The sequence below is a fragment of the Nymphaea colorata genome, chromosome 5 (genome assembly GCF_008831285.2).
Source record: "Nymphaea colorata isolate Beijing-Zhang1983 chromosome 5, ASM883128v2, whole genome shotgun sequence".
Taxonomy (NCBI): Eukaryota; Viridiplantae; Streptophyta; class Magnoliopsida; order Nymphaeales; family Nymphaeaceae; genus Nymphaea; species Nymphaea colorata.
This window is the reverse complement of record NC_045142.1, coordinates 5,105,682-5,119,390: the sequence shown is the minus strand read 5'-3', so window position 1 is coordinate 5,119,390 and position 13,709 is coordinate 5,105,682. Positions and strand designations below refer to the sequence as shown.

The 13,709-nt window shown below is 38.1% G+C and overlaps 1 protein-coding gene across 1 annotated transcript; it reads left to right on the top strand.

The window, feature by feature from the left end:
- Positions 1 to 2,659: 2,659 nt before the first annotated feature.
- LOC116254412 (putative leucine-rich repeat receptor-like serine/threonine-protein kinase At2g19230) lies at positions 2,660 to 12,649 on the top strand. Its single transcript, XM_031629794.1, has 6 exons — positions 2,660 to 2,729; positions 3,363 to 3,888; positions 5,354 to 5,497; positions 5,618 to 5,838; positions 12,334 to 12,512; positions 12,587 to 12,649. Exons 1-6 carry the CDS (start codon positions 2,660 to 2,662, stop codon positions 12,647 to 12,649), a joined length of 1,203 nt encoding a protein of 400 aa, XP_031485654.1.
- The last annotated feature ends 1,060 nt before the right edge of the window (positions 12,650 to 13,709 follow it).

The window sequence follows — 13,709 nt, the reverse complement described above, 5'->3', positions numbered from 1 at the left end:
GGGTTACACATTCAGATTCCTCTTTTACTATTCAGTCATATAATCGAACTCAGGTGAACTTCAACTTAAACAATTGATAGAAATTAAGACTACTCTGCACATGAGATCAAAATCTTAACACATACTCGTAAGAAAAACTAACACTTTATTTCACAATTAAAGCAAACATACTTACAGTTATTTCATCAATCCCTAACGAGGTTGATGATAGCTTACTACTGCTTGTCTCCGAAACAAACTTCATGAAACTACTAACTAGACTATATAGTTACAATACTCTCAAGCTCTGCTAATGATGCCAACAAATAGGCCTGGGCGTCGGGCCGGGGCCCGGGCGGGAAGGGCAGCCCGGCGGCGGCCCAGCCCGGGCAGGAAGGGTGGCCCAGTGGCAGCCCTGCCCGGCCCGACTCCCACCCTCGGGCGGCCTTCGCCCTCCGCTCGCTCCCCTGACCCCTCCCTCTCTCTTCCTGTCTCCCTCTCCTTCTCCCTTCGTCTCCCTCTCCCTTCTCCCTTCCGTCTCCCTCTCCCTTCCATCTCCTTCTCCCTCTCTCCCTTCCGTCTCCCTCTTGGCAACCCAACCCCGTAGGCAACCAATGTCACTTTTTTTTTTTTCCATTTATTTTCCGTAAAAGAGAGGGCATATAAAGTGATCCAATTTTTTCCATCGGGTCCAGGTGGCAACCAATGCTCTTGACACCAGCTCTCATCTCATTCTCTCTTCAAAGCCTCTCAGAGTACCGTCTCTGTAATTCACCGGTGACCATGAAAGAAAAATAAAAAAAAAGAAGGGGGGAAGACTCCTACTGTCCGCTTGAAAGTGGTTTTTATGTTTGCCTACTGCCTGTAAGAAAATAGGCATTGAATACTGCCTATAAAAGAGATCGGGCAGTGACAACCTTGATCGAATGTGGGCAGGAGGTGGTGATAGGTGCTTGCCCTTCAATCTTGAGCGTCACAGATCTTGTGTGAGGAACCTTTTAATGTCCAACATTAAGAGAGTAGTGTATTGGCGATTCCTAACACAAACCCTTTCTTTGAAAGGACAACGTTGCTGCCTACAGCTTGTTGAGGGATGGCTGCGTTAGCGTTCAACCATAAACTTACGATACCAAACAAGCACCTATTAACAAGTCTTTATTGACTATGTCAATGTGCACTCGGCCACGTCTGAGAAGTAAACAAAAAAAATGGCCCCTTCTAAGGACAAAGCTGGATATAAAAAATGACACCATTTTCGTGAGTCCGCTTATAACCAGACGTTGCTTCCTGTTACAGGGGTCAATGACATGTACAGTACTGTTTCTGTCCTTTAATACGACACAACATTTCAACAAACAAAACTCCACCGCGAACGATAGTATTTTTCTTTTTCCACGGAGAGACAGAAATCAAAGAATTAATATAATATGAAGTTTAATTACAACAGAAAATTTAAGAAGTCTCACAATGATTTGCGGTCCGTCCAGCCAATATGAAGTCAGAAAATTTTTATTAGTCAGGCAAAACCATAGTGTAAAAGTTTTAATAGGGGCCAAAATATTTTTTTAAAATTTTTATATAAACTTAATAATTTTTTTTAAGTTACATGTAAATTTTCCTTTTTTTTTTTTTTTGAAATTTTGGGTTGAAAGGAGGGAGGGTCCTTGGCCCTTGTCGGGGCCCCATGCCCCTGCCTGGCTCCACCGATGCATCTCACCCAACCGTACATTTAAGGACTAACATAGCGTCAGAGAAGATGGATCCTGCTATCGTGTCTGCCTTTATTGGAATGGGTGGTCATATATTTACTTAATTTATCGATCGTCTTACCAGGGATACTTGACCTTTTCACCGTTTTTTGAGTCGTTTCTCAAAATGTTGAGATTACATATGAATGCAGAATATCAACATGCGTAGCATTTAGGGAATTTGAAAGTCAAATTTGTAGATCCATTTACAAGGATTTTGAAAATTTAATAATTAGTTAGTTTCCTGCTCACATTATGAAAGCCCATCCAGGCATTGAAAATTCAGGAATTTTCCATTTTTTATGAAATTCAAATATAGGTTAATTTAATTTCATCAGCTAGCTTCACAATTAGATGAGTAGACATAAACAAAATTACTGCAGGAGTGCAGGTAAAATGATGGTTCAAAGTATGTTCCATACATGCATCAAGTCCACCATGCACGCATGGACAACGGAGGTAGATCAAAGGAAGTAGATAATGAACTTATACATTGTGTGGGTGTCTATATATATATATATATATATATATATATATATATATATATATATATATATATATATATATATATATATATATATATATATATATATATATATATATATATATATATAAAAGAAAGAGAGATGGGGAGGGAGGGGAGAGAGAGAGAGAAAGGTGTGCAAATTAACAAGACTAAACAAGTTTATGTGATTGAATCATAAGGAGGGAAATGTCCTTTAATTAAGACTTCTATTTATGCTTTTGACTTCATTTTAATGGTCTTTAAGAAATTAATGTCATTACGCAGCAAAGCTTACGAGCTTGCCTCTACCCCACAACGTGATCAAACCGGCCTTTAAATAATCTCCCTTGGCGAATTAGACCCCAAAGAAGGTCCGCGCAGCTTTAGGTCTCCTCATTGTGGGAACTCGATCAATCACCATTTCAGGATGGCAAGATCCCTGGCCCTTTTTGGCTTCTGCATTGCAATCCAAATTTTCGTGGGGTTTGCTGATAAACGTAAGTGTTCTCATAGTCTAAACTCAGGGTTCTTCTGGTTATTTGTTGAAGAAGAAATACACATGCCCACATGTATAGTCCGCATAATTAGTTCTGCCAGTTTTCCCAACTACAATAACATCAAACACAACCTACTATTGGTACTGGGAGCCCGCTTTATACATGTTATGTTAGCTTCCTTCTCCTACATATCTGAGGTTAGTAGGTGGTATCAGGGCAGAATTTGATTTAAAGGAACTAGACTCATTCCTATATCAAATTGATTATAGAATAATTCAGATGTTGATCAAAGTTCTCCATCCAAAATGCTTAGGTGAACATATGTGCATGTCAGCACATTGCTATAAACTTCATGGACGTATATCTGGTTTAAACATGTCCAGAATATCGAGGGTTTTCTGATGTCGTTTCCTGTGAAAGAACTGATATTTGCATAGTTCCGGGGCAGCCATGGGAAAATCGTTTTAAAGGGGAGCACAATTTCCGAAAACTTGAGAAGCGAATGCTAGACTCGAAAAATAGCTAATAATAGGAAGACTTTTGTGAAAATATCTATCCAAAAAGAAAAAAATTGATTTTGTGTCCTCCGGATTCATGTATGATAATCGGCGAGTCTCTTTTGTTTCCTTTCAGTGTCCTTAAGCATTGATTGTGGAGTAACTGGCAGGCACTCCGACGGGTTGGGCATCAACTGGATCGGCGACGATGGCTATATCAAGGCCGGGAAAGCTGCCGAAGTGCAGATTCTTGGTATATACTCTCGAGAGCACAACAGCCTCCGCTACTTTCCCTCCCAAAAGAAGAGCTGCTACCTCATCTCAGGCGTAACCACGGGCAGGAAGCATATGATTGGGGCACACTTCTTCTATGGCAACTACGACGGCAAGTCATCGCCACCATCTTTCGATCTTCTATTCGATGGCAACCATTGGGCCAGCGTGATAACTTCGTCCACCGAGTCCTATTATTCTGAAGTCATATATGCACCGAAGAGAGACAACATCAGCGTCTGTCTTAATCGGACATCGCCCAACCAGACACCCTTCATCTCCATTCTTGTAATTCGGGAATTTGAGCTGGGCATGTGTGAAACGGATGACGAAGAAGACGTTCTTCTACGGAGAAGCAGGATAGCCTTTGGAGCAGATGACCTTCTAAGGTAACGCAAAAAAAAAAAAAAAAAAGGTAAACTATGAAGACCTAAGTTTTGGGGTATAACTCATGATTCGACCAACCCGGTGGATATATGTAAGCTCCATTATAAACAAAATGATTAAATATCTTTTCTACCCAAATTTTTCATAAAATATTTTTGCACTATTTTTTTGTCAATTGATCTAAATAATTGAATTGGTCAATTTCGAATCGGCTGATTAGAGAATCCAACTAGCGAACCGGTTTTCACAACATTGGACAAACTACCCTCCTTATTTGCCATAACTAGAAAATTGCATTTTATCTTCCGTTATAGTTCTCTTCTCTCTCTCCCTTTATATATATATATGTATATATATATATATATATATATATAGTCTCACGATTTTGAGCTATTTTTAGTTCACATATGATAATACTTTCGTGCGCCAATATAATCATGATAAAAAATGCCATGGTTAATAGAAAAAGAAAACTTTTATGGAGACAAAAAAGAAATTAAAAAAGTAAGGTTTTAGGACTGGATAAAACTCAAACCTAATGATTTGTGTCAGTTAATAGGTGCAAATGGTTATGACCAATATATTCTTTTTGAGCGGCAAAGAAGCATCTTGTTTTTTTGCCTCGCTCATGTTGTTATTTCATACCTATGTCATTATTTTATATCCATTATCCCATGTTTATATCATTATTTCATCCTCTTGTCGTTGTCTCATACCCTAGTAATCGTTTCATGGCAATCATTATCTTAGACAATGACGTGGGTAAAAGTTTCAAGAATTTTTTTTCCATCATTCTAACATCGCCTTGTGTTCAATAGAATCAATAATAAAGATGGAAAAAAAAGTAATGGCTGTTGGCAAACGTCCTTTTGTATTCATTTTAAGGTTTTTTCTTGAACAAATTAATCATGAAATCAACATTGTACAGCATCAAACAATAAGGGCCCTTAAATATAGGCTTTTCTCTTTCTTTTTTTTTGGGTGTGATTTCCAAACTTAAAATCAAAGAAATGGATCAAGTTAAATGGGGAGTTGGTAAACAAACTTGAACACGTCCAGCTCGAACTAGAAATCTGTCTATCAAAATCGAGCTCAAGTTGACCTTGCACTTGAGTTGAGTTCAGCTGACTGAGCTCAAGTTCCACTCAGCTCTTGACACAGACAGGAAAATTGGATCTCTATCATCATTGCCTTGAAAATTTATTCATTTATGTTTCGACAGCTCATTGTAAATCATTTGATTAATTGATAATGAATTAGACGATACCATTCACGGCATCATAATTACTGAAAGTAAAGATTTGGCGCCTTCAATGTTTATATGTATACGTCACGGTTATTTACAACCTCAAAAAATGTTTTCATAAAATCCAACGGAAAAGCAAAACAATGATGAAGGTCAAAGATCATTTGCAATGAGCAAGAACTAGAACATGTTATAGGCGCTTTGATTTGCATTAATGGCAGGTACCCCGATGACCCTTACGATCGTTATTGGTATCCAAGCGATGCGATGGACGGCGTGATCAGCGTGGCGAGAGATAACATGAGCTTCATCCAGGGCTTCCAGGATATTCCAGGAAAAGCATTGGTCAACGCCATAACACCAGCGTCGAGCATTGCCACCAATCTAACAGTCCCGACCTAGGGAATTCTTTCTGTCGATGCTACCTATTACTACATTTTTTATTTCATGGAAGTGTTGGAGGACGCTTATCAAAACAATAGCAGGTCATTCGATTTCCTTGTTGATGACATCAAGCGGAACAATGATACAATCATCCCTCCTTACCAGTCTTATATAACCGATTACAATGGTGGTCGTTACCTGACTACTGGATCGGTCATTTCATTGGTCAACACAGCTGATGCGTCCCTTCCTCCAATCCTCAACGCCATGGAAGTTTTCAGAGTCCAACGAGGACTCGCTGCAGGAACCAACGCAGACGATGGTTTTTTAATCTCATTCTCTTCCTCTTTAGTTTGTATATACGAAATTGATGGAAGTCATAAGTAAACAAGTCCTCAGCTGCGGTTTGACTCGTTGGAAATATGAAATTGGAAAGAAGTTTCTACAAACTTATTTCAAGAATTGAAGAAATAGAAACAAAATTCAGTTTATCAAAACCCCTTTGTGTTTGTTGGACTTGGGTTTATATTTTAAAAAATAAATTTCTCAGTTTGATAGGAATGAAACATGAAAAAAATAGAATGATTGGATTAAGCACTGCTTTGAGAACCTATGGTTATTTTGTTCGTCTCGAAATTTTTTTTCTACCCCTTGGATTGGGATGAAATTTTTGAAAAGAAATTTTTGAAAACCAACCCAACGGTGAGTTTTTGTTTCCTGCCCATTCAAGAAGCCCATGAAGGAATTTGTGGGGGACATATAGGGTATCAGACCCTCGTCAAGCAGATAGTCAGAGCAGGGTACTATTGGCCCACATTGCAAAGAGACTGTCACCAATTTGTCAAGAAATGCATCAAATGTCAGTTGCATGCACCATCAATTCATGCTCCAGCAGCGTACCTTCATTCGGTCAGCTCACCATGGCCATTCTCCATGTGGGCCTTCGACGTAGTCGGTCCAATCAATCCACCTGCCTCAAATGGACACAGGTATTTTCTTGCAGCTACAGATTACTTCACCAAATGGGTGGAAGCAATCACTTTAAAAACAGTCGAAGGACAACACGTAGTGTCCTTCATTCATAAAAATCTTTTGTGTAGATTTGGCATCCCGCATGATATCGTTTCTGATAACGGTACTCATTTCAAAAATGAGAAAATGCGCAATCTTTGTCATAAACACAAAATACAACATCACTTTTCTGCCCCATATTACCCTCAAGGTAATGGTCAGGCATAAGCAACCAACAAGATTTTGATTCGTGTCTTAGAAAGGATAGTTGAAACAGGCCAAGATTGGCACGAGAAAATGCACAATGCACTTTGGGCGTATCGAACCACAATTCGGACACCCACCAATGCTACACCAGCAGAATTAGTATATGGAACGAAAATTGTCCTTCCATTACATGTCCAAAAACCAGCAATGAAATTTGCTGCTCTCATTGAACTCCCAATTAACAAATATCAAAAAAAAAGACTTGCTCAATTAGACCTCTTAGACGAGAAAAGACTACAAGCGGCAGAGCATGCCGAAGTCTATCGTAAGAGAGTCGCCCGACATTATGCCAAATCAGTCATTGAAAGAAAATTTCAGGTAAATGATCTTGTTTTAAGATCCATAGTTCCACTCAGGAGTAGACCCAAAGGAAAATGGGTGCCGAACTGGGAAGGACCATATGTTGTCAAAGAGGTTCTACCTCACAATTCTTATCGACTGATTGATGCCGATGGGGTTGAAATCCCCGATCCAATTAATGCTTTGCATCTCAAAAAATTCTATACTTGAATTTGCAATTCAAAAAAAAAAAAAAAATTCAAAATAGTTGTGCTTTGGTAAGCACGTTTGTAACAATTTTCAAACCAACTAAGGGGCATGGTATCCCTTAGGGAAAAGTTTCAAAAATGCATCTAAATTTTCAAACTCAACCCATGTCTTGAAGACAATTGCAAGGGCATCGTCTTGAAATAGGCAAGAAATTTCACAGACATTGAGGGACTTATGTATAGTAATTAATGTTGGTCCCGACAATCGACATTTGTAAAGGTCTAGCATGAGATGCCATAAGAAAAAGTCTTGTCACCTAAAAGACCTTGGCAAGATGCTAGAAAAAGCTATCAAGCGAAATGAGTTGAGCAATGAGCTCGGGGTGAGTGTAGTTGTTCCTCTGGTTCAAAGCTCAGCAGGCGCGGGTGGGCATATGACCTATGCTTACACCGTGAAGCTAAAAAGCAATCCATGAACATTTTGCTTATATTAAGTCTCCTAAAGCCTTCTGAATTCGAGCAAGTAAGCCCGGGGAGTGTTTTACATTTGGTACCCTGAGGCCAACTGGTCTAGGAGTTACCGGCCCAAAGCTTGTTACAAGGGTTCAGAAGAAAGCCCGATAGACTTGATATTACACAAAGCAAACTACAGAAAACCGCCAAAGCGGTGGAACTCCATAGTAGCTTTTGGGGTGGTGAGGAATTTCTCCCAAGAGTGAAGGGTGGCTCAAAAAGAAAATCAAAATTCAAAAGCAAAAGAGAGTATGTGAAAAACTAAGTAAAAGAAGAGAAAAAGCACTTGCCAATGGTTTAGAAGGCATCGAGGGCAAATTTCTCAAAGCATCAAATGCAAAAACTTTCACAATTACAAAATTTTTCAACCAACATTAATTCCTCTACAAAGTCTCCAATGAGATGGAGAAAAATCTTCTTATTTCAGGTCTATGCCTAGCATTTCCCCTCGAGCGAGGATGGTTCAACATCATTTGAAAAATGGATTTTACAAACGATTTGCAAAAATTTGGTGCGTGAATCTTTGCTATTAAGCAAATTATTCAATTTGCTTAACAACAAAGAGGGGCATCTGTTAACACCCCAAATTTTTCCACATCAAAACTGAAGCAATGTGAAAATTTCACAAAAGAATTGTGAAAATTTGCAATTTCAAAGCCAATTTCGAATCTAAAGAACAATTAGATTCAAATCGTGAATTTAACTCGATACACGAATCCCAATGCAGGATTACGAGTCCAAATTCAATTGTAAATGTCATTTGAAATCCAAATCCAATTGCAAAATGCAAATTTTGACTTAGATCCAAGAATTGGATCTAATTCAGTCTAAAATGCTACGTGGGACCTACGTGTGGGCCCCACCTAGCTCGTGTGGTCAAGAGCCCCCCAGGGGCCATGCCTCCTCCATGTCAAAAAAAATAATAAATAAATATTTTCTCTCAAATTAATTGAAGAAAAGTCATTTTCAAGAAGAAATAAAGGAGAAACCTAGGAAAAGAGAGACATTTATGTCTCTCTCTCTTCTTTAACCAGGTCCTCCTTAAAGAAAAAAATCATTTTCAAGGAAGCAATTACTAGACTGGTCAAACTCACCTAACCTACTTAATCACCGGGTGCACTCAAATGTTGTGCCAATTCCAGCTAGGTTCGGTCACCATGGGCTCAACACAGTCAAAACGTAAGTCTGTCTCATGATCCAATTAATGGACGAAAATAGACTTTGACCGAACCAAACCCACTTTGACTAAATTCAGTCAAAGTACAATTTAGCTCAATTAAGAGCTTTTTTGACCCAAATTTATCAAATTACCTCAAATAAAGTCAAACTACTTGCAAATGAGCTTTGACTTTGGTCAATTGGTCGAAATTGATCAATTTGGACAATTTTGCCCTTCTACGGTCAACTTAAGATTAAAAAGCCTAAAATGGTTTATGAAAGGCAAATAAACATTTGAATTTGTCAAATGCATGAATCAAATACCAAATTTAAATTGAATTTCTCAAGTGAAAGTTTGATTCAGTTGAAATCCATTTTCAATCAAGTTTTGGACGAAAATACCCTTTTCGAACCAAATTTGATAAAATTTTTAATTAAAATTTAAATTTAATTATCATAATTCAATGGCATTTGGAGCTTAGTAACTAGGTTTTAACCTTATAAGCTCGATTTCAAATAAAAAATAAATAAATAGTACAAAATAAGGGCAAAACCCTGTGCAAGGGCATTTTCGTCCAAAATTTTGGTCAAAATGGTCACCTAGGTCTGAACCCAAGTTGACCAAACCTAGCCCAGCCCACCTAGCTCGTGGAAATGGGCTGAGAAATGGTCAATTAGAGCCTTTAAAGTCTATTTAACTCATTTTACAAGTCCCCAAGGTCTTAAGCAAGTTCCCAAGGTGAGTTAAGAAGGTGGTTGAACCCACCTCCTCCTCTATATAAACCTCCCATTGGCCACCAAGGGGGAGGATGAAATTTTGGAGCATTCTATCAAATTGCTGCAGCCAAGGAGGTAGGAGGGAGAAGCCAAGGAAGAGAGAAGAGGTTCGTCCAAGCCCCCTTCCCCTTTTTCTTCCATTCTCTTCTTCACTTTCTTCCATTCTCCCCATTGATTTTGCTAAGTTAGGGTGCTTAAGTGAACCCTTACTTAGGATTTTCGTGGTGAGAAGCCCTCTTTACCACTCCAAATTCCAGCAAGCAAGCTATTTCTTATTCTAGCTTTGCTAAGCTTGAATCCACGGTTGGATTCTTGCTTAGGATTGCTTGGGTTAGAAAACAAGTGAAGACGAAGGACAAACTTCAAGACCGACCGCAAGGTAGGTGATCTTAACTCACTTCTCTTCTACTTTAGCTTATTGTTGATTTATTTTAATTCCAGCAATTCGTGGGAGGGTTTATTTTCATTTGCTTACGGCTGGGAATGATGTCCAGCTAAGGGAAACCTACGCTTCAATATACATGTTAATGCATAATGCATGCATATGTCGGTTTTTCTTAAATATGAACCCAAGTATCAAATTTTGAAATGGGCCCCAAGGCCAGGTCCCTTTCAAAGGAACCAACTTAATACCATTTTGAACTCCCTACCATGAGAATCCCACGGTGAGAGAGTGATTTTGCTACATCACGTATGATGAAAATGCCTATAAGGGATGGATACGTTTTTATGAATGTGATCCACCCTTGCATGGCGAAATGATGGACGAATAAGCTTGAGTATTGTTTTATTTTCTTTCTTATTCACAGTCATTTTGATTCATGTCTTTCAATTTAATTAATCAAGGGTAGTATGGAAGATTTGAAACAAGTTCTCAATCTTCCTACATAAAAGAACCCAGCCATGAATCATCATGATTCATGAGTCATGCGGTCCCTTGATAAAATTTCATTTTGAAAAGTAAGGTACGTATATGTATACATTGTTATATATGTACATATATGTATCTGATTTCTTGTCAAAAATTACATTCCTCCCTTAAAATCAGGTTGGAACATGTTTCCAAACCGGTCTTTAAGGAAATGGGCCATTTTTATTGATTTTTCTAGTGTAAGATTATAAATTATTTTCATTTCATTTTTACTTAATTTCAGCAAACTCATACGTAAGATGTATGTATGTTGTTGAAATCAGACCATGTTTCATAGGAATTGGTTTAAGAATATCAAAATTTACATATTTGAAATACCAAGCATCCTAGAATCATCCAAAGTAGTTGATGATTTCATTACTACGAAATCTGGAATTTGAATAGATTTGAAAAACTCATTGTTTCTATCTAAGAAACAAGTCCTTATTGGAATCAATGTCCACAATTTTCAGCTATTTAAATCAACACAAGGTCTGATTTTTAGCTATTTTGAGACAAAAGTGGACGTCATCCATGTCTCCCATCCGTTTCAAAGATTGAACTTGAATCATTTATATATTTTCATCATTTTGATAATTTTATGTCAAGCCTCAAGCTTATGGACTATATCTCTAATTCATGTGCTTAATCATATAATGAGCACATATAGAGAAAGTCCTACATTTTAATCAATCTTCATGTATAGATTGTATGACGTGCAATACGGACTTTGAGAGATTATGAGGGAGTGAAGAATGTATGTTTCATATGAATGAATCTTGATGGATTATGAGAGAGAGAAGAATGAATGTTCCATATAGTTTCCATTCTCGTTTCATGCATTCACTTTCACTCAAAATCAATGGCACCACATGCACATTCTCAAGAAATTAAGTGATTCAAATTTAAGTTGCAAAAAGTGACCAAGTCATATTGCAATGAGAATTTGTAAACTTCACTTAACTTCAAAAGAAAACACAAGCAATGCATTCATAATCTTTTGGCCAAAGTGCATTTGAAAAACAACATGTTTTCTAACAATTTGGAACCTATGTTCTTTCAAAAGAATGAATTCTACAAATCACATGATTTGACAAAAGAAGAGTTCAAAATCAATTTTTATCATAAGATGATCATCATCATCTAGAATTCACAACAAAGAACTCAATCCCAAATCTTCAAAAATCCTCAAGAATTATGTGTTTCAAATAACACCAAAACAAAGGTTTTTAAACCGACTTGAAAACCCCCAATATTCAAATTCATTTATTCAAAAAAATGAATTTCGGTTCTTGAATCCAAAACCTCAATGCATAAGCATATAGGACTTACATCAATAACTTGTATATGATCCAAATGATCCTTAGTCCTTGGTCTAATTATCCCTGTTAAAGGCGGCAGGAACGGTTGGACCTCGTACCGACGAGCGGATCCCTTTCTCTTGAAAATTTTCTCAAAACCCCAATTTTAAAAGAATTTTGCTTACTCGCATTTCGACCTTCTTGAAAAAGGAGTGGGGTGCGAACAACCTGACAGTTTTATTTTCACCCGATTAATCTTGCATCCAATTTCAGCTGCTTATAAGTGCATAATATGCAGCAAAAACTTGGCTCTCAATCAATTGAATGGATCACTGCATGCATCTCTAACTAGGAATGCAATGATAAACCTAAAGTGGTTCTTCTGGAACCAGAAATCAAGCATGGTTTCCCTTATGCAGAGATAGTGAAAATAACCAACAATTTTGAGAAAGTAATTGGTGAAGGAGGATCTGGCAGTCTATACTATGGACGACTTAAAAATGGTCATGAACTTGCTGTCAAGGTGCTAAAGAATTCACTGTCACAAGGAACCAAGGAGTTGCTAGCAAAGGTCTGTTTTGGCTTCACTATGTTTTCAGTTGATATTGCATATGTTTAGTGACTTTGAATTGTAGCTCATTTTAGGTGAAGCTACTGGTTGGTTACAGTTCACCACAAATGCTTAGTCCCCTTTGTTGGCTACTGTGAGGAAGGTGGACGTCTGATTCTTCTCTATGAGAACATGAGTGGGGGGATCTAAGGCAGCTGCTCTCAGGTAGGTCATATTGGCCAATTAGGCTTGTAATCAGTCCAGTATTAGTGGTCTCATGATATCGAAATCATGAACCATACCGTTGCTGGTCTTAAGAACTTCGTTGAATCCTGACCGGTGACAATAATGTGTAGATGCTGGAAAAAGAAGGGTTTGTTGTTAATAAATTTTTTATTTCCATTTGCCAACAAGAGATCCATCCACCTTAATAGGGGGATTGACATCTCTTGGCATAAGCTGGTAGGGGTCTTTCCAACCTCAGTTTGTCCTTGAAAAAAGGATTAATATCTTATTAGTTTGAAGTGATCATAGATAGTAGAGAAGTCTATGAGGTTGGAAATAACTTCAAACTAACACAAATTGAAAAAGCGATTCAAGTTAATTTTTATATACTAAGTTTCCTCTGTTGCAGGAAAGGCTAGCACATCTGCGTTTCTAACATGGTTGAGCAGACTTCAGGATGCACTGAGCGTTGCAACAGGTCCTAGTTCTCCAATATTTCCATCGGGGAGCCCTCTTGTCTTATCAATACTTCCTCGTTATCAACTGAAATTCTTGAAAAATTGACCTTCTTTTTTAGTGCAGGTTTGGAGTACTTACACTCCGGATGTAATCCACCAATCATTCACAGGGAAGTGAAAACATCAAATATTCTTTTAAATGCAAAAATGGAAGCAAAAGTAACAGATTTTGCAGGTACTACAGTACAAACCTGGTCACCAAGAAGACCTGGTCACCAAGAAGAGCGATGTCTATAGCTTCGGTGTGGTTTTCTTCGAGCTCATGACTAGATATCCTCCAGTGTTTGATGTATCTGGAGAGCCTTTTCATATAGTTCAGTGGGTAACACCAAGACTCCAGTGTTGCAGACCTTAAGCTGATGAGACAATATGATGTGAACTCCATCTGGAAAGTTGCAAACATAGCCATGTCATGCACCTCTCAACCATCTCATTCAAGGCCACACATGAGCGATGTAGTAAACCAACTGAAGGA

What these genes read in the sequence shown, in the direction of transcription:
- LOC116254412 (XM_031629794.1), top strand. Translation starts at nt 2,660, where the DNA reads ATGGCAAGATCCCTGGCCCTTTTTGGCTTCTGCATTGCAATCCAAATT. An exon ending in GGAGCAGATGACCTTCTAAG is followed by an intron (nt 3,889 to 5,353) that starts GTAACGCAAAAA and finishes CATTAATGGCAG; the next exon opens with GTACCCCGATGACCCTTACG. An exon ending in GTCAACGCCATAACACCAGC is followed by an intron (nt 5,498 to 5,617) that starts GTCGAGCATTGC and finishes AAACAATAGCAG; the next exon opens with GTCATTCGATTTCCTTGTTG.